The sequence below is a fragment of the Eschrichtius robustus genome, chromosome 13 (assembly GCF_028021215.1).
Source record: "Eschrichtius robustus isolate mEscRob2 chromosome 13, mEscRob2.pri, whole genome shotgun sequence".
NCBI classification, from domain to species: domain Eukaryota; kingdom Metazoa; phylum Chordata; class Mammalia; order Artiodactyla; family Eschrichtiidae; genus Eschrichtius; species Eschrichtius robustus.
In genome coordinates this window covers 44,721,654-44,741,525 of record NC_090836.1, presented here as the reverse complement: position 1 = coordinate 44,741,525, position 19,872 = coordinate 44,721,654, and the positions used below count along the sequence as shown (strand labels likewise).

At 53.9% G+C, this 19,872-nt stretch overlaps 1 protein-coding gene across 5 annotated transcripts; it reads left to right on the top strand.

Moving 5' to 3' along the window:
- Window positions 1-4,749: 4,749 nt before the first annotated feature.
- SPRYD3 (SPRY domain containing 3) lies at window positions 4,750-19,728 on the top strand. Of its 5 annotated transcripts, XR_011075990.1 has the most exons (12): window positions 4,750-4,850; window positions 6,336-6,482; window positions 7,492-7,567; window positions 8,029-8,153; window positions 8,459-8,594; window positions 9,471-9,656; window positions 16,404-16,553; window positions 16,990-17,047; window positions 17,667-17,786; window positions 17,872-18,044; window positions 18,361-18,549; window positions 18,902-19,728. XR_011075990.1 is itself a non-coding variant. In XM_068560931.1 (11 exons), exons 1-11 carry the CDS (start codon window positions 4,828-4,830, stop codon window positions 18,949-18,951), a joined length of 1,260 nt encoding a protein of 419 aa, XP_068417032.1. In that variant the 5' UTR covers window positions 4,750-4,827; the 3' UTR covers window positions 18,952-19,728. The 5 variants fall into 5 exon arrangements, 4 of the variants coding, with proteins under 4 accessions (XP_068417032.1, XP_068417031.1, XP_068417030.1 ...); XM_068560931.1 differs by lacking the exon at window positions 17,872-18,044; XM_068560930.1 differs by lacking the exon at window positions 18,902-19,728 and having other exon boundaries at window positions 17,872-18,038; window positions 18,361-18,696.
- Window positions 19,729-19,872: the final 144 nt, after the last annotated feature.

Here is a 19,872-nt window from a genome sequence, read left to right as displayed (position 1 = left end):
ACCTCAGCACCCAGAGCAGAGGTAGGAAGCTCATGGTGAGTGCCCAGGATGGAGTGTGGGCCAAGGTGCAAACAAACCTCTGGGACTCTGTCTGGCCTCTGTGGAGAGAAGAGCTTGCGGAAAGCTTCTGTCAGGGCTGTGAAAAGACTAAACAGCTTGGGCTGTTACTTAGGCTTTTTATAAATAAACTTTGACAGGACTTCCTTCTGCTCTTGCGGGTTACACTCTGTCGTCCTGCTCCCTTATGCTCTGCATCTCTCACACCCAGCCCAGCCCTCCAAATCCACAGCACCCCCAGGTGCTGACTTCCTTTTGAGAACCAGGGGTAAAGGAGGGAGCCTGCCTGGATCCTTTTGAGCTTTGAGTCTGAGGAAAGACAAGTGGTGGCACAGTCCACAGACAGAAAGCACCAAAGAGGAGGCTCAATGACCACATCATGACATGGCCTGTGTGGTGTGGGTCTGAAGGGAACTGTTACGATAACCTCCGCTGGTCTCCAGCCTCTGGTTTCTGCCATCTGTCCCACACACACAATTGGTCTTGCTCCTGTGACTCTCTCCTCCTCAAAGGCCTTTGGTGGTACTCCATGACCCCCCTCCCCGCAAGGACCCATGCTCTCATATGCCAATCATGACCCTGTGGACAGCTGGCCCTGGAAGCACACTCTGGTTCAGCCATCTGGTGGGATCACCTTCCCCAAAACCTCTTGGCAGTTTCTCATCTCTGAGTCTGAACTGAGATTAGGGGAAGGGAAGGTGTTGTGCTCAGAGGTAATTTCTTCCCCTGGACTCCAAATTTTTAGCTCATAAGGATGAAATTCTCCCCACCCCCCATTCCTCTCACCGCAAACCAAATTCTGCCACCTCATCCCCACCTGCTCAGCCAGCTGTCTGCCTTTCTTTGAATTCATCCACATTGTTGTGTTGCTATCTTAAATTTTTGCTCATCTTTTCTTGTGTCTTATTTTTCCAGTTAGATTATGAGTGTTGGGTTTTTTTTTTAAATTAATTAATTTATGGCTGCGTTGGGTCTTGGTTGCTGTGCACGGGCTTTCTCTCTAGTTGTGGTGAGCGGGGGCTACTCTTCGTTGCGTTGTGAGGGCTTCTCATTGCGGTGGCTTCTCTTGCTGCGGAGCACCGGCCCTAGGCGCATGGGCTCTAGAGCTCAGGCTCAGTAGTTGTGGCTCACCGGCTTAGCTGCTCCGCGGCATGTGGGACCTTCCCGGGCCAGGGATCGAACCCATGTCCCCTGCACTGGCAGGCGGATTCTTAACCACTGCGCCACCAGGGAAGTCTTAGATTCTGAGTGTTTTGAGAACAGGAGCCCCATACCTTCTTCACCTTTGGACCCCCCAGCTCTCAGCTCATATAAGGAGTTAGGAATTGATACAGGTAAAAGTTGTTGTTTTGGGTGGGAGCAAAGGCAGTCCTGGGGGAGGGCCTTGAGAGGTGAAGTGGGCGCATTGTAACTCTTCTGGAGGCTCCACCGGTGCTCCTCTACTTCTGAGCTAGCCCAGGCCACCCACCCCAGAGGGTCTTGTGGCTCTCCAACTCCTTTAGCCCCTCCTCTCTCTTTTCCTATTTCTCCCCCTTGTTCTCCAAGTAAAGGCCAAAGAGACTGAGAGGCCAGAGTGTGGTCAGAGTTCAATAAGAGAGGGAAACCTGGCCCCAGGATAAACCAAAGAGGATTTCCCGGAGAATAGGGCTTTATTTTTTTTTTAATTTATTTATTTATTTATTTTTATTTTTGGCTGCGTTGGGTCTTTGTTGCTTAGTGTGGGCTTTCTCTAGTTGCGGCGCGCGGGGGCTACTCTTCGTTGTGGTGCGAGGGCTTCTCCTTGCGGTGGCTTCTCTTGTTGCGGAGCATGGGCTCTAGGCGCGTGGGCTTCAGTAGTTGCGGCGCATGGGCTCAGTAGTTGTGGCGCACGGGCTTAGTTGCTCCGCAGCATGTGGGATCTTCCAGGACCAGGGCACGTGGGATCTTCCCAGACCAGGGATGGAACCCGTGTCCCTGCATTGGCAGGTAGATTCTTGACCACTGCGCCACCAGGGAAGTCCCGAGAATAGGGCTTTAAAGTAGAGTTTAGGGGACTTCCCTGGCAGTCCTGTGGTTAGGACCTGGTGCTATCATCGCTGTGGGCCCCGGGTTCAATCCCTGGTCGGGGAACTAGGATCCCACATGCCTCATGGCAAGGCTGAAAAAAAAAAAAAAAAAAGAGTTTAGGAGAAGAGGGAGGAGGGCATCTCAGATAGGAAAGCACATCTTTGTGTAACAGAGATGAGGGGAAAGAGGCATGCGTGTGGATGTGTGTGCATGATTTGTTCTGTCTAGATTCCCAGTGTCCCAATGATATCAGAGAAAGGAGAACTGGGAAGGGAGCAGAGCAGTTTTCTAGACTGTGCTGGAGTCAGCCAGATGGTTGGGAGCTGGGAATCATTAGTGGAAAAGAAATAATAACTGGGGGTCTGAGTTTCGCTTTTCTTGGTAATTACATGAATAAAAATATATTCAGTAGACTGATAGAGCATTTATTTATGTGGATGTAACTACCTTATATGGACATAAATAGGGAGGAATTGTTCTCCCAAGGAGCTTAGAATTAATATCTGTCCATCCAACACACACTTAATAAACACCTAAAAAACCAATCGGGATGGTAGGGTATTCCAGGATAGAATGCAGACTGTAACAGGTGAATCTAAATGTATTATATACGTATGACAAAAATACACTGAGGGGGTGAGAAAAAAAAAAGGTGCTGACCTAAGTAATTTGGAAAACAGTGTTATGACTGGAAACTGTAAGGCTAAAGATAAATGTAATGGCATACTCTACACTCTACATAAACACTGTACTCTGGTTGATAAATTTGTTTCTCATGGGCTTATGGGTTAAAATTTTTGCAACTGCTTAATATGTACTGGGGTTGAGCAAATAAGTAATGGATATTGGGTTTCTCACTGTCAGAGAGAAGTAGGGAGGAAGGCTAGAATGAACCCTGTGGTACTGGATCAGAGTAAGAGACTTCAGTACAATCCTCATGGATTGGAAGACTCCATATTGTTAAAATGTCAGTTCTCCCAAAATTGATCAATAGAGTCAATGTAATCCCAATTAAAATCCCAGAAGGCTTTTTTGTAGCAATTGGCAAGCTGATTGTCTCATATAGAAAAGCAAAGGATCTGGAATAACTCAAACCAACTTTTAAAAAGTACAAAATTGAAGGACTTATACTACCTGATTTCAAGGCTCATTATAAAGCTATAGTAATCAAAACATAAAGATAGAAAAACAGATCAGTGGAACAGAGAGTCTAGTAATAGACCCAGAAAAATACAGTAAATTGATTTTTTTCCTTTTCTTTAAACACTTTTTTTTTTTCTTTTTTACTTGTTCAATAGATGTTTGACAAAGGTGCAAAGGAATTCAGTAGAGAAAGGACAGTCTTTTTAACAAATGCTGCTGGAACAACTGGACGTCCATATGCAAAAAAAAAAGAAAAAAATTATCTCAAAATTAATCACAGATCTGGATGAAGTTGGTAATGCATAACCTCAATCTAATAATAAGTAAATATCAGATAAAATGAAACTGAGAGATATTAAACAAGATAATTGGCATCTACTCTTCAGGAAAGACTGAATAACTGTCCCAGATTAAGGAGCCTAAGGAAACATGACAAGTAAATGTCAGTCACAGATCTGGAGTTCTAATCCAGATTTCCTAATGTCTGGTCTACACCTATTTCTGACACCTTATCTCCATTATGCCAAGTGGCCACTGTTTATGGTATAGGAGAGGATGGCTTCCGTTTCATTCAACATTTGTAGAGCACCTATTTATGATAAGAATAGGATAGCTCTCAGGGGTCTGAAGGAGCTCACAGTCCAGCAGAGACGGATCTACAAACACAAGTTACTTTAATAATAAAAGTAAGACTGTAATAAGTGCTATAAATGAGGTGCAAACGACATGGTATAAGAATACAGAGGAGGGAAAACCTTCCTATCTGGAATAGAGAAATTCGGCGATGGGAGGAAACGGGGAAATCCTCCCCAGAATGGCAATAATCACCCTTTAGTAGGTGCTCAATAAATGTCAGTATCTTTCTTCCCTTCACATTATGGCCCCAGCCTAACTTTCCTTATGTCACACCAACCCCTCTGTTCCTGAACAGCGTGCCGTTTCATGCCACTGCTTTTTGCATCTTAAGTGCTCTCCTCCGGGAAGGGAATGCCCTGCCTAGAATGAAGGAAAGGTAACATGAAATGGAGCTCGGGAGAATACAAAGCATATGGTAACAGGCGCACGAGCTGTGGAGGCCAGCCTCAGGCTCTGCATCTACAAAAAGGATTTAATAAGACTCATTTCATAAGGCTGTTGAGCGGATTAAAAGGACATTCCTACAAAGCTCTTAGCCTCACGTCCGACACGGAACGAGCGCTGAGGGAATAGTCTCAGTATTTGTGGGTGCGCAGCAACCTTCCCCGCCCACCCCGCCCGGAGGGAGCCGCCCCTTGACCGGCCAGTCAGCGCCCAGGGCGCCCAGTGCGGCGTCCGCGCTGCCACGTCGCCACCTCCCACCCTCTCGACACCCGCATTTAGCAGCCCCTTACCCGGCACTAGGTACCGGGTTCACCGGGCCGCGCCCGACCCGGCCTGCGTCCTCCGATTGGCTTCTGCAGGTGCCTGTCGTCCTCAGCCGCTGCAGGTTGGCCGGGGTGGGTGGAAAGGGGCGGGCCTCGGGGAGCGTAGGAAGGGCGGGGACCCGGATGTGTGTGGTGGCGGTGGCCGAAGAGCTAGTGAGCGGAGCTCAGAGGCCTATGGATGAGGAGGACGCGGCGGCCCCGGTAGGCGGGGATCGGGGGCGGGGTCCCGGAGGCCTCGGGTCGGTCTCCACGGAGCCTGAGGCGGGAGGCTGGGGTCCTGGGAAGAGGCTTCGGAGTCAGGGGCGGGGTCTTGCGCTCTGGTCACTGGTCTTCCTCCCTGGGGACCCTCCTTGGCCCAGTGCAGGGCCTGGGGAGACTGGGCGTAGTCACACTGACGGGCCAGGGCCCCTTTCCCCCGTGTCTTGTCTGAGTGATCGGGCTGTGCCCGAGGTGGAGGCGGGGCCCGGTGCGGCCGCGTCTCGGCGGCGCCAAGGCTGTGGGGTTCTAGGCAAGCAGATGCCCCTAGGTCTGGGCGCCAACATCGACCTGGGGTCGAGCCCCCTGGCCGAGTGCCAAGGAGGCCAATCCTAGGGCTGCCCCACAGCTGCCTACCCTTTTGGTCACGCGGTGGCTTGTAGCTACTGCAGAAGCGTGTAATATGCGCATTGGGATTGAATTCAGCCTAGCTGAGGCTTCCTAAGCCCCTGCTGTGTGCAAGGCACAGTCAGGCCTGGATGGAACCCTTGTCCGAGGGTTTGGGGGATGGGAAGAGAAAGTACCTCCCCTTTTTGTCGCTTTGGGAAAGATTCGTCCATTCATTCATTCATTCATTCATTCATTCATATGTTAGCACTGTTAGTGGTTTAAATACCTGGGTCATCCTACTCCACTCCATCTTCACTGCTACCATCTTTGGGGATGCCATCTCTCATCGGAACAGCTGCAACAGCCTCCTAATTAATTGTTTGCCACTTCTGTTCTTGCTCCTTATAGGATCAGTTTAGTCTCCAACCAACCGCCTGAATGATCTTTACGATCTGATAAACCTTAAAATCATATAATTTTCTTGCTTAAAACCCTCCAGAGCTTTCCCATCACACTTGAAATAAAATTCACACTCCTTAACATGGTCTGTAGGGCGTTGATCTGGCCCCTACCTTTCTTCCATCCTCTTCTGGTACATTCTCCCTCCCTACACACTAGCCACCTGGCCTTTCTATTTTCCTACCATGCCAGCTGCCTTGCACCTCAGGACCTGTGTCCTGGCTGTCCCTTCTGCCTGGGATGCTCTTTCTTGGGCTTGTTACATGCCTGTCACCTTTTCATCTCATAGAGTTCACCCCATTATTCTTTATCACAGCACTCTGCTTTTTCCTCCACTGTCTAACGTTGTCATGTCTGTTTATTGCCTGTCATGCCTCCCCCAATAGAATGGAAGTGCTATGAGAGCAGACATCCCATCCATCTTGTTCACAGCTGTATCCCTAGCACCTAGGACAGTAGGAGCACATAGTGGGAGCTCAGTAAATGTTTGCTGAATGAAAGGATGAGGGTGGGGACTGTTGAGGTCAATCTGGGCAACTGGCTTCAAGTCCAGTGTCCTCTCCGCATTCTGGGTGGAACAGGCTGAGGTACTTTGCTCAGCGCCTTGCTTCCTCCCCCTCAATCCCCTTCTCCCCCTGGCAGGTTTGTTCTCATGAACAAGATGGATGACCTCAACCTGCACTACCGGTTTCTGAATTGGCGCCGGAGGATCCGGGAGATTCGAGAGGTCCGGGCTTTCCGATATCAGGAGAGGTTCAAGCACATTCTTGTAGATGGAGACACTTTGAGGTGAGTTTCGGGGAGTGCTTCCACATTTTCCTTTCTGTGCCAGATCTTAGAGATGAAAAGGGGCTTTTGCAAAGGCAGAGGACTGTCTGCACTGCACATGGAGGGGTATGTTATAAACCCTGGAGGCCTTTCCGAATGGAGCAGTATATGCTTCTTCACCCCGCACCCCCCCTCTGCCTGTGTCTCTGGGTCCCTCTGTCCTGGTCCGCATTGGAAGCAGTCATGTCAGAGATGGAGGCTGCTGGGGTCTCAGGAATTGCCCAACTGCCTTGTTGAAAGGACTCCATTGAGTCTGTGCGATGCCTGGGTCTCCTGCCTGCATCCCTGGAGTTGGGATCGGTGAAGAATGGCCATTCAAAGGCAGTGGATTTCCTGTTTTGGGAAGGACAGTCCTGTAGTGCATCCTGCTTACTGCCTTCCAACCCTTTGGTTTGTGTGTTTGTGTTTGTTATCGCTCTATTTTCTGGCTTGAACCTTTCCCCTGACTCCATCCGAGTCTAATTCTGTCACAAAGTTGTCACTGGAAGGGGGGAAGGAAGTAGTGCTATCTAGCCTGGAGACAAGAAAGCTGAGGAGTGGGGACTGAATAACTGTCTTCCAATCTGCGAAGGGCTTTGGTCCCGAGGATCGAGACCAGCCGCTCTCCAGCTCCACTGAGGACAGAGCCAGAGGAAAAGGGCCGAAGCTGCAGCATGAGGGACTGAGGTTAGACAGGGTTGTGAGACCCCTAATAGGCAACTGAGGGAGGCTCCACATTCTCTTCCCCACCAGCAGTGAAGAAGCCAGGCTCGCATTGGTTTGGTGTGGGCTGGGCCCTGGCTGGAGGCAGCGGGTAGGGTGGGTGACCTCAAGTATCTTGTTATGGTGTTTGTGCAGATGTCCTGAAGTATGGCCTGATGGATTCTCTTCTGTGCTGGCCCTCACAGGGTGGGAGTTGGGGATGCTGAGGCCCTCCCCCCAATCCCTGGGCTAGGCTGCTAATGGAACTCCCCCTTCATTCCTCCTTCAGTTACCATGGAAACTCTGGTGAAGTTGGCTGCTACGTGGCTTCTCGACCCCTGACGAAGGACAGCAATTATTTTGAGGTGATCAAGGCAGGGGGTGGGCAGAGCAGGGGGTGAGATGGTTAAGCTCCAAGGCGTTCTTTTACTGGATTCTTGACTGGTCCTTTAAATTTTCCATCAGGATTATCCTGTTGGCTGGGAAAAGGGCCCAGGATAGCATGGTGCCTAATCTGAGAGGCACCCTAAAGTCCTTTCACCCTGTCCCTTCTGCTCTCCTGCCCTTCACCTAGGTAGACTGTGACCCATGTCCTTTCCCACCCCCTAACCCAAGCCCAGCATCTACTCCATCTCCCATCTTTTTCCATAGCTTGGAAATTATTTTCTAAGTAATTGTGGTAAAGTGGGCCCCCACTTTCCCCAGTTCTCCCTCTGAGTGCCCTGACTTTTTCTCTGATTCCCCTGTCTTTTGCTCTTTGAGCCTCAGCCCGCTTTGATGTCTAACTCCCCTCCCTGCTGACTGTGCCCTGCTCTCCTCCCTCCAGGTGTCTATTGTGGACAGCGGGGTCCGGGGTACCATTGCTGTGGGACTGGTCCCTCAGTACTACAGCTTGGATCACCAGCCTGGCTGGTTGCCTGACTCCGTAGCCTACCATGCTGATGATGGCAAGTGAGTTGCCTTTTGTGGAACCCGACCCCTTTCCTACGGATTTGGGAATCTTGGATATAATGGACTACCTCAGGGTGGCTTTGGCCTATTCCTTCACTGGTCTTGGGGTATTTTCATAGACCTTTCTGATAGGGACAGGAAGGTGGCCTGTTGGCTACCCTTGGAGGTTTGCAGACTTAAAGGGGATGGTGGAGCTCCCCCGAGAACGTAGGTAGATGCCGTTGCAGAGTGATCGGGAGCAGGAGCACTGGGGAGAGGTTGGGAAGCCAGGTTCGGGTCCTGTGTCTGTGCTGCTCTGTCCACAGGCTGTACAATGGCCGGGCCAAGGGCCGCCAGTTTGGGTCAAAGTGCAACTCCGGGGACCGGATTGGTTGTGGCATTGAGCCAGTGTCCTTTGATGTGCAGACTGCCCAGATCTTCTTCACCAAAAATGGGAAGCGGGTAAGTGGGACATCCTGAGTGGGATTGAAACGGCTTGAAGCTGTCCAGGGATTTGTGTGAGTAATAAGAAAGAGTCTGCTGGCTGGGGCTTGCCCAGGGCCCCACGGGCTTATTTCCCATCTTCTTCAGTTCAGCCTCAGATTCTCCTGGGGTCTCCTGCATGTAGAAGATGCTCCCCACACCCAGGGGAAGCTGGGACATTCCCCAGGTGATGGACGCAGAGGGGCAGGTTTGTGCAGTGGAGGAGGGGCAGAAACTGTGGGGGACAGAATTGGTGATGTGGGGGAAGGTTTTGAGCAGAAAAAAAGACGGGGAGATTATGACCTGGCTGCATAAGCTGGAGGTCCTCTTGGGATTTTTGACTTGAATGCTTTTGGGGATATGTCCTTTCTGTGTTTCGTGTTCCTTGTTTCACTTCTCCTTTCCTTCCCTCTTCAGAGAGAGACTAGTGATGGTGAAGGGATGGGATAAGAGCAAATAGGAGAGACCCCGGCTCTCTTTCTTCTCCTCCCCAGCCCCATCTTCCACCCTGGGAAACTGCCTTCTCAGGCCTCCGCCGGCCCGCCTAGTGGTCTTCCTCCCTTAAGCATCTATGCTCAGCACTTTCCTGCTCCAGTCCACACTCATGCGTACCTGAAGTGTATGAGGGGTTGTCGAGAGACTTGTGTTTGCCTTCTAGCTCCGCGGGTACCTTGCTCAGCTAGTAGTACTCAGCAGCTTTTTCTGCTTCTTTGTACCTCTGTTTTGCTATCTGTCAGCGTGTGTGATGATGACTGGCTGCATCATCTCAAAAGTCCCCGTGTGAGAATTAGATGAGCTGTGGGACAGTGAGCCAGGCGGCAGCTCCCTCCCTTCCTCCCCCTCCCTCCGCTGCAGGTGGGCTCCACCATCATGCCCATGTCCCCCGATGGGCTGTTCCCAGCAGTGGGCATGCACTCCCTGGGTGAGGAGGTGCGGCTGCACCTGAACGCTGAGCTGGGCCGCGAGGACGACAGTGTCATGATGGTGGACAGTTACGAGGACGAATGGGGCCGGCTGCACGACGTCAGAGTCTGCGGAACTGTAAGTAAGGGGCAGGTAGGGCTGGGCCGCATCCCGGGGTCCACAGAAGCATGTCAGGATTGCTTAGAATAGGGAGTGAAGACAGGGTCTTTTTAAAAATTAATTAATTAATTAATTTATTTATTTTTGCCTGTATTGGGTCTTCGTTGCTGCGTGCAGGCTTTCTCTAGTTGCGGCGAGCGGGGGCTACTCTTCATTGCAGTGCACAGGCTTCTCATTGCGGTGGCTTCTCTTGTTGCGGAGCACGGGCTCTAGGTGCGAGGGCTTCAGTAGTTGCGGTGCACAGGCTCAGTAGTTGTGGCTTGTGGGCTCTAGAGCGTAGGCTCAGCAGTTGCAGCGCACGGGCTTAGTTGCTCCGCGGCATGTGGGATCTTCCTGGACCAGGGCTCGAACCCGTGTCCCCTGCATTGGCAGGCGGATTCTCAACCACTGCGCCACCAGGGAAGTCCCAAGACAGGGTCTTTTGTAGGGTTTTGGAAAGTGGGAATTTTGTCAGGAGAGCCTGGTGTCCTGACGTGATTCTTGAGTCCAGATCTGTGTTCTCCTTAGCGTTGGTCCTCTCTCCTGCCTTCTCTGTGTTTGAGAGCTCAGCCTAGTTGCTTAACCCTGGGAACAAGCAGTAGCCAGTAGCTCTCCTTTGCCTTCTTTGGTTCCTTCAGGCCCCCCCCCCCGCCCCCCCCAACAATGCACGCTGCTGCCTGCACGCCTGCCTTTGAGAGGCTGGGCTGACTTGGAGGCCGGATGCCTGGAACACCCTTTTGGCTTGATCCCAGCCCAGCTAGCCCAGCTTTCCGTTCTCTGCATTGTGGAGCAGGTGTGGTCACAAATCCCACTCATGCTGGGGAAGGTTCTTTGAGATCTTTTTCGAGTAAGCATCAATGATAGTCTCTTTTGCCTTCCTACATTTTATAGAGGATGAGAATAGCGGCAGATAATGATTCAGTGAGAGTCCTTGATCCTCCAAAGCTGGCCTTTTTATACATCTCATCATACCTGCTTTAGTCCCCTGCCTAGATGTTAAACTTTCTTGGGAAGCGTATGGACCTTGAGAGAGGGAAATTCTTCATATCTACCCTCCGTGCCTCATGCTGGGTTGGGAGTGAATGGATGCTGAGTTAGGGGTCTGGCCCTGACCTCTAGTGGGCCGCTCGGGCCTTCCACTTCAAATTGTCCCTCTGCTGCCCTCCCGCTCCTTCCTGGCTCAACCTTTTCCTCCGCCCTCTGGCATTCTCACCCCAACCCAGGCTGTTTTCAACTCAGCCTTTGATAGCAAAACAGAAGCAGCGGGGGTGGGGGGGGTGGGAGTGGATTATGAGTAAGGCTCTCCACTCTGGAGTTCAAGGTGAGTCAAACACAAGGAAAATGGCAGAAAGTGTGGCCTCCTGCAGCTTCGGGCACTCTGCACCCCCTTCTGGCACTAGGGTCCAGGAGGCCTCAGATGCCCACTCCCTGACCTTCATCCCTCCTTTCTTTTCCCCTTCCACCATCATTTTGACAACATCTACAGAGTTGAACTTGGGACTGAGCCAGGGCAATGTTCCAGCTCTCATCCTTGACCTCTCCTCAAGAGTTTTTTTCCTGGCACCCTTCCCCTGCCTGGACCTGTCCCCACTCTGCTCCCTGCTCCTCCCAGGCAGTCTTTTCTAATTGATGCGGAATCCTGTAGACATTTATAAATAGCCTTCCTTCCTCCCTGCCCTTCCCCCAGTGCCCTCAGGCCACACATTTAAGAATTTTTTTCTTTCTTGGACATAAGCTGTTGAGTGTAGCTCTTCTGTCAAACCCGCACCCCAGCTGGGGCAGCTGGCAGGGTAGGCACACTGCTCCCTGCGCACTTGCTCCTCTGGGGCAGACGTGGGCATGAGCCTCTTGAGGGACGCCGGCTTCTCTTCTAGTCTCGCCAGCTACCTCATCTTTCACATGAGGGTGACTTACCCAGTTTCTGCCAGCCCCTCGGCCCCCCATCCACTCTTGCCTCCTGGCCTCCTTGCCTCATCCTCTTTGTCCCTTCTGACCATCCACTGTATTTCCAGTCCAGCAGTCAGAGTGGTGTCAGCCTGGAGGAGCCTGGGAGAGGTCATTAGGCTGTGCCTGTGCCTCCTGTTTCTAAAGATGTCCAGCACAGCTGCTTCTCCTCTCTGCCCTTCCTGTTTTACGTCCCCCTCTGTGGGGAGACCTTCCCTGAGACCTCAGACCTCTGCTCTTGTTGCAGCCTGTTTCTCCTGCCCCAGGTGATGTTCCCAGGAGGACACCCCATAGAACCATAAAGGTCTGGAGGAGGCTTTGATGCCATCCTGCCCAGGTTTCTCAGTGCAGAGACTGTGGGCATCTTAGGTGAGACAGCTCCTTGATGTGCAGGACATTTAGCATCCCTGGTTCCCAGACCCAGGATGCTGGTAGCTCCGCCCCGCCCCCCCCCCCCCCCACCCCGCCCCAGTTGTCGTGACTGCCCGCACATTCCCATATATCCTCTTGTACTGCTGAGAAAACAGTCCCAGAGAAAAGTGAAGAGACTTGATCAAATGTCAAACAGCGAATTAGTAGCAGAACTAAGCCCAGATATTCATTCCTTGACCCCTACCCCCGCTTTTTCCACTGTCTGATATATGCTGCTGCCTTCTGCCCAGGCCCACTGTTCTGTAGCCAATCTCTCCTGCTCGCTTCTCACAAGATGAATCCAGAGTTCCTGGGCTTAAATTCCCACGTCCCTGGGGATTTCTCCTGTCTATTGTCTTTAGCCAGGGGCCTCCTAGGTGAGTTTACTTGGCTACCTTGGAATTCTTTTACTCCTAGCCCTTTCTCCCAGTTTTGTAGTCTCAATTATCCTCTCTTCTCCCTTCTCACTGGTTCTTCCCATTACAGAAGAGTGAATTCGACTCCTGACCCTTTTTTTTCCTCCAACAATTCATTATGAAAAGTTTCAAACATACAGGAAAGTTGAAAAAATAGCACAGTGAACACCCACTGTATCCCCACTACCTAGATTCAAGAGTTGTTAATATTTAGTTGTGTTTGTTTGATCTGAGGATCTATATATAGACAGACTGGCTCTTTGCAGAGGGAAGTCTTTCCCTGCTTCCTGTGGCCTCACTTTCCCCTCCTAAAGAGCGCCCCCTTCCAAGAGCTCCGGGATGCTGAAGAATTGCTGTTGCATTTGCTCAGGCATGGGGTGCTGCCCCTCATTCCTGTCCCCAGGCCTTGCACAGTGAGGTAATGTGTCAAGGGCGGGGGGCAGTAGGTAGGGCTGGGGGATTAGCCTCATTCTGTCTTTGTTTCTCATTTCTGTTCATAGCTCCTCTAACAACTCCTTAGTGACGGGGCAACAGCTTTGGTACACAAAGTGGGGTGAATGAGGCCCCACCCTCTCAGGGGTCCTCCCTGGGCCCAACCCACAAGGAGACCGTGTTGGGGCCTGAGCTGGCCGGTGGGGAGCTTGTTCTTGGTTCGTGTTTCAATTGCTTTTAGGCCCTCCGGGCACTGAGTCCTCCCTTGCTCCTGTCAAGAGGGATTAGGGTCTCTGCTGGCAAGAGGAGGAGGGCGGGCCGCAGCAGGAGAGGAGGCTGAGAAGGGCTACTGGTAGGAGGGAGGGGGCGGGGTGCAGGAGGCTCTCTGCACTCTGGTCTGCAGCCTCCGCTCTGTGGAGTTGACCTGTTTGGCCTCTCAAGGCTTCCGTTGTGTGTGGAGGGAGGTGGGGTGGGGAGGGGGTCTTGAGAGCCTTAAGGAAAGAGTTCCCCACCCCCACCAAAGATGTAAAGGAGCATGCCTGTTGATTGGGGGTATTGTTTGAGGAGAAACACTGGGAGGAAGACAGTTGGTCCCTTGGGATGGAGTCATCTGAGGAGTGTCCTGGGAGCCCAAGGGACCATTCTCGCTGGGGGTAAGGGCTGAGGTGAAAGATCCTTTCCTTCTTTGTGATTGGCAGTTCCAGTCTGTTGTAGCTTTGGGGGGCGACTGTTAATGTTTAGGGAGCATTGGAACTTTCGGATATTCCAGTATCACCCCCATGTCCTGAGTCAGGGAAAGGCTAACGTGTGCATTTATCACCTACCGGGGGTCAGGCTCCAGACTAAGCCCTTGACACTCATTTCACTTCGTCGTACCCATTTTTGGAGATGCAGGTAGTGGTACCCCTATTTTACTGCTGAAGTATCTGAGGCTTAAAGAAGTGAGAGTCACTTGCTTGAGTTTAGTGACTAGTAAGTAATAGGAGCTAGGATTTGAACCCAGGTCTGTTTGATTCTCTTTCAAACTAAGAGGTATCTTGGGAATTCCCTGGTGGTCCAGTGGTTAGGACTCCGCGCTTCCACTGCAGGGGGCACGGGTTCGATCCCTGGTTGGGGAACTCAGATCCCGCAAGCCGCGTGGCGTGGCCAAAAAAAAAAAAAAAAAAAAAAAGTAGAAACTAAGAGGCACCTGAGGCACAGATTGAGGGACCAGCATCAAGATTCTAGCAACTCAGACTCTAGGTGCTAAACCTCTCATCTCCTCTAGGTTTCTACCAGCCCAGGTCTAAGGAGGGGAGGAGTGCACTCAAGTAAGGATCTATCAGGGAGGCCAGACTTTCCCCCACCCGCTCCTCTGAGTGCTCTGAGAAGGCTCCCAGGGCTTGGGAGGACTTTGCCCAGGGGCAGGAGAGTGGATCCAGAGGAACAGATGAATCCAGGGGCTTACACCCTAAGGGGCGGGTGGTTCCTCTCTTGAAGAGGTGGCTTGTGCATGGCCCTAGTCTTCTAGGCATTTAGCAGTCTGTCTGAGCTGCTCTGCTTTCTGAGCTGCTCTGCGGGCTGGGGAGTGGGTTTTAGAGCCCCATGTTAGTGTGTTTCATCCTCCTGGCCTTTTAGCTTAAGGAACCATCCCCCCCTATCCATAGACAAACCGGCAGCCTGCCTTCCTCTGGGCTGAGGCAGAGGGAATGGTTGGGCGGGTTTTTCCCAAGGATCAGGATCTGGATCTGCTGTCTCTTGGCTCTGGAAGTGGAGAACACTGTGTTTCCTATGCCGAGGCCAGTTGGATGGAGTGGGTCAAGGGCAGCTGTGGGATCCCCCACCCAGTTCTGCAATGCAGGGTGGAGAGGTTGGGCTGGGGGCTGCTCGGATTGGGTGGAGTCTATGTTAGTTAATGTGCATCATACCACACCCCTCCGGGCCCTGTGGGGAGAGATGCAGAGGAGGAACCCAGGCCACACTGAGAACATACAGAGGACCAGAAATCGAATTTAAACAGTGTGGGCCTTCATAATACCCAGTAAATCAGAAGACCACCTGCAGGGGACCCCTTTCTGATGGAAGAAAGCAGTGTGAGATAATGGAGACTTGGGCTAGGAGTATGAATATCACAGAGCCAGTGTACCCCGAAACATGTGTGGTCCTGGCTGCAGGAAGGAGAGAAGGAAGTTTAGGCGGCCTCCCGTACACCTCTGGCTTTTCTCCTGGTGCCCCCTGTCCCCCGCCTCCAGTTCTCTGGGGAGGAGGGGAGAATGGACTTGAGGTGACAGGGCTTCGGGGATCCAGGGCTGAGAGGGGGGCCGAGTCCCTCTCCTGCCTCCCTGAAGGGGTTGGTGAGGATACAGCGCCTGCCTCTGCTGAAGACACACGGAGGCTTCGGCACTGGTGCAGGCGAGCGTGATGCCTTTCCTGTTCAGGCAGGAGTTCTTTGTGGGGTGAGAGGCCAGCGTCTGCCAGGGATAAGTGGAGGAGATCCTCAGGGAGTGAGTTTTCTTCAGGGCCTGAGGGGTGGGAGGGTAGAAGAAAGTCTTGAGGGGCAGTTTGGTTAATTAAAAAGGGATTAAGGAATCCCAGGTGATGCTGAGGGTGGGGGAAAGAGGGATGGGGTTGAGTCACAGCCCTACTATCACCATGACAACTGATAAATAAATCCTCCCAGATTGGGGGTTGCCGCCCCATCATGCCCAGGCAGGATCACTGTGGGGCCGAAGAGCCCCAAGAGCCCATCAGTCATCTCCCCTCCACACCCCTGCTCCAGCTGGAAAGAGCCATGAGGGGCTGGGAGCAGGAACGCCTGCCTTTCTAGCTTCTCTCTGCCTGCTCCCCTCCCTTGCATTAAATGAAGGAGAAGAGCTGGGTGTCCTCGGTTCCCTGGCTCCCCTCGGCACCTCCCTGACCCCGCTACAAACAGCTCTGTTCAAAGCCAAGTAAAACAAAGACCTTGAGAAATTATATCAGTCCCATCCCAGGCAGAACTGGCTTCTGAGCTCGTCTCCCCTCCCCCGGACGTCTGGAGTTGGCCCCTAACCTCTGCATCCTCCCCATCCCCCTGAGGCACCCTGAGAAAGCCATCAGGCTTCCTCTCAGCCTAGCCTTTGCTTCTCCTCTTCTCTGTGTTCAGAGCCCCTGGGTGGCCCTTTCCTGGCAGGGTGATTGAGGGAAGTAATGGCAGAGTCTACAGACCCCTGTGTGGTCCTGGCGCTCGGCCATCCGGATCGCCGTGCTGCTCTCGCCGGCTCCCCACAGCAAGGAGAGGGTTTTTGGCTTGGTAGGCAGGTGGGCGCAGCCTTTAGCAGGGGCTCAGCCCTCTTGCTCGTGCTGCCACCTCCACGCCCCTGCCCCCATCCCTGTTCTCCCATGCCTGCCTGGAACCCTGAGGCCCACTTTGTGCCTCCAGGATCCTTTCCCTTTCGGCCAGGGCTTTTTGTGAGACCCAGGAAAACTGGTCCCCAGATGGCCCTGGAACCAGGTTTCCAGGGTTGGGGTGCTAGCCTGCCCCCCACCCCTGGTTCTTCCCCCACAGCTACTGGAGTACTTGGGCAAGGGCAAGAGCATCGTGGACGTGGGGCTGGCCCAGGCCCGGCACCCGCTGAGCACCCGTAGCCACTACTTCGAAGTGGAGATCGTGGACCCTGGAGAGAAATGCTACATCGCCTTGGGGCTGGCCCGAAAGGTGGGCGCCAGTGCTGGCTTTTGGCCTGTGGAGCTGCTCAGGTCTGGGGCTGTTGGGCCGGAGCTGGGAGCTCTTGGGGAGATCAAGGGGCTGGGCTGCAGAGGGAGGTCTAACCCGAGACAGAACAGGCCGTATGTGTCTGCCGTGTAAGGGTACAGACCCCAAGTCACCTCGGAGCTGAGAGAGGGTCGTCAGCGCACCACACGCACCAAGGCCTGGATGTGGGGTGGGGGGCAGCCTGCAGCCCTGGCTGGGAAAGCCAAGCACCTTCCCACCTTCCCCTGCAACCTCCAGTGCCTGAAGGGGTGAGGCTGCCGGGGTGGGAGCAACCATCTGGGTCGTAGCTTGTTTCAGAAGATCGAGGGTTCGTAAGCCACTCTCCCGTCCTCTTTTCTGTGCGTGGTACCACAGCTTTCCTTTTTTTGTCTTGGTGTAGGATTATCCCAAGAACAGGCACCCTGGCTGGAGCAGAGGGTCTGTGGCTTATCATGCAGGTGCGTGAGGGGCTGCCCTGGGGAAGCTGGGGGGGTGGGGTATAGGGGCACAGGGATATCCATTTCCCTGACCCCGCACTAGGGGCCTCGCCTTCAGCATCTGGCCGGAGAGACTTTCCCCTGCCGCTCTCTGCTCTCCCCATCCCAAGCTGCTAGCGCTTTCTCTTCATCTGTGTTTTTCCTCCCAGCCCAAAAAGCCAGGGGAGCAGAACAGGGGTGGGAGATCTGGGACCGAACTGGACATTCCAGGCCTCTGAGCTGGCTCCCTCTGCACCCTTCCTGCAGATTCTGCATTTTCTTTTTTTTGATCGGCTTGATTTCCTTTAGGGCTTCCTTTAGAAAGGAGGAGCTGTGAGTTCCTGTGAGTTCCTGGTCCCGCCTCTCCCTCCCCTCCGAGGGCCCCCGCTCTCTGACCAGCTCCCGAGGGAGTTTCCCCCTTAGCCCCTTGAGGGGACAGATGTGTGTCTCTCTTTAATCTGGTGCCCTCATTCTCTCTCCTCCCTTCCTCAGGGCCAGAGAGGGAGGGAGGGACACTTGAACTTTAAGCAGGGGCCGCTCTAGGGGCTGTAGGGTGTCGGCCCCTCCCTCAGGTGTGTGTCCTCTCCCCTCCCTCCGACAGATGACGGGAAGATCTTCCATGGCAGTGGTGTGGGGGACCCTTTTGGGCCACGCTGTTACAAAGGGGACATCATGGGCTGTGGAATCATGTTCCCCCGGGACTACATCTTGGACAGTGAGGGTGAGTGGGGTGACCGTGGCCAACCAGGCTGGTCGGGCAGAGGCTGGGGGCAGTACCACAGGAGCTCAGGTTTCCTGGCCCCCAGGTGACAGTGATGACAGCTGTGACACAGTGATCCTGTCCCCGACCGCCCGAGCTGTCCGGAATGTCCGGAACGTCATGTACCTGCACCAGGAAGGGGAAGAGGAAGAGGAGGAAGAGGAAGAGGAAGATGATGGGGAAGAGATAGAACAGGAGCATGAGGGCAAGAAGGTGGTGGTGAGTGGGGTGGGTCTGGGATTGGACTAGGGGTCTTGGGCCTCGGTGAGGTCTGGTGTTAGTGCCGAAAGCGGAGCCCAGGGAGGGGAGAGGGGAAGCCCTGGCTGCTGTGGGCGTGGGGCTGCTGAGTGGGGAGACTGGCTGGGAGGCTGGTTTCCGGCCTCGGGACGCCCTCTCGTGGTCACCTCCTGCATCGCCCTCTGTCTCTCCAACGGTGGTGCGAGTTGGGAGTGATGGGGCTCAGGCCTACGTAGCTCCAGCATCCTCAGAGGAGAGGCTAGAGCCTGCCTATCCCACTTTTCTCTTTCACCCCCAGGTTTTCTTCACTCGGAATGGCAAGATCATTGGGAAGAAGGATGCTGTCGTACCTTCTGGGGGCTTCTTCCCCACAATTGGGATGCTGAGCTGTGGGGAGAAAGTCAAAGTGGATCTGCACCCCTTGAGTGGCTAGGCCTTCTCCCCTGGACCTGCTCCTTCTCCCTCTCCTCGCCCTTTGCAGAGCCAGGTACCCCGTTCCTGACGCCCCGAGGATTTGCTTACCCAGCAGGCCCCAGGGGGTGTGTTGTCCCTCTGCCCTACCAGATCAGGCCCCTGCCAAGCTCCTCTGTGCCCATGTTTCTGACCTGGTGCTGCCCCTGTTGTTAGTCCCTGGGCGAGAGTTCCTGGCTGGACAGGAACCAGCCCAAAGGATGGTGTTGCTTCACGGGTGGGTCCCGCTGGCTTTGGCCGTGGGCTCCCGCATGCCCCTCCCACTCTGGCCCGTGTGAGGGGAGAGGAGTGAGCGCCCGTCTCAGCTGCTGTTGGGCGTGAGGCTCGGCAAGGGTGGAGCAGGACACCCCCTCCTCTGTTTACCACAGGGTTCCTCTTCTCATCTTCTTTCCTGTTCCCTGTCCTCGTCGTCGTGTGAAGCAGTTGCCGCTGTCATCCCCCCCTGGCTGGGCTAGGGGGGGGCTCTCTTGGGCCCTCTGTCTCCTTCCACTGACTGGTGTCCCGAGAAGACTACTCGAGGGTCTCCGTTCTTTCCCCCGTGAGCCAGCTTCCTCCCTCACTGCTCAGGCACCACAGTCCCCCTGAGAATCCGAGTCTCTGGCTTCCCCCAGCTGTACACACGTAGATGGTGTCCATGACGTGTTTGATGGGGTGAGAGGGGGGCTGTCAAATCGGGGGACTGGGGCCTTTGCTCCTGTCTCCCCCTTGCCCTCCTTGGCTCACCTGTGGCACCCGTCTCTCGTTCCTGGGGAGGCAGGCGGAGACTCTGGAGCCTGTCTCTCCCACGTGGTCAGGGCAGGACCCCAGAGCCCTAGCGAGAGCCCGAGGGCACGGGCCCACGCTCCCCTACCCTGCCTTGCCCCCTCCCCTGCTTGCTGCCTGTGCCAGTTGCCTGTTTTGCTTCAGTGTTTGATTCTAGCACTTAACGTGTCCTCCCGCACCAAGCCCTCCTGTCTCCTAGCCCCTTGACCCCTGTCCCCTCCTCAGTGACTTCTGGGAGAGAGAGGGAGCAGGAGCAGGTGGCCCTGGTTTGGGCAGAGTGGGCAGGGCTTTGGGAAGAGGGGCGAGGTGTTGTGCTGCTGGGGCCTCCCCTTTGGCCCTCCCTTCAGGCCCTGCACTATGATGTATGAAATGTATGTACAGACCAGAGATGTTTATACAGCCAATAAAGATGGAGTTTCCATATTTATCAGTACGGCCGGGACAAGGGAATCCTTTCCAGTACAGGGGACCAGGGACAGGGCTGGAGGAGGGGGCGGCCGAGGGCACTTGCTCACCAGGCACGTGTGGACCAGTATGGGGCCAGGGAGGGGGATCGTGTGTGTCCCATGGGCCTGGC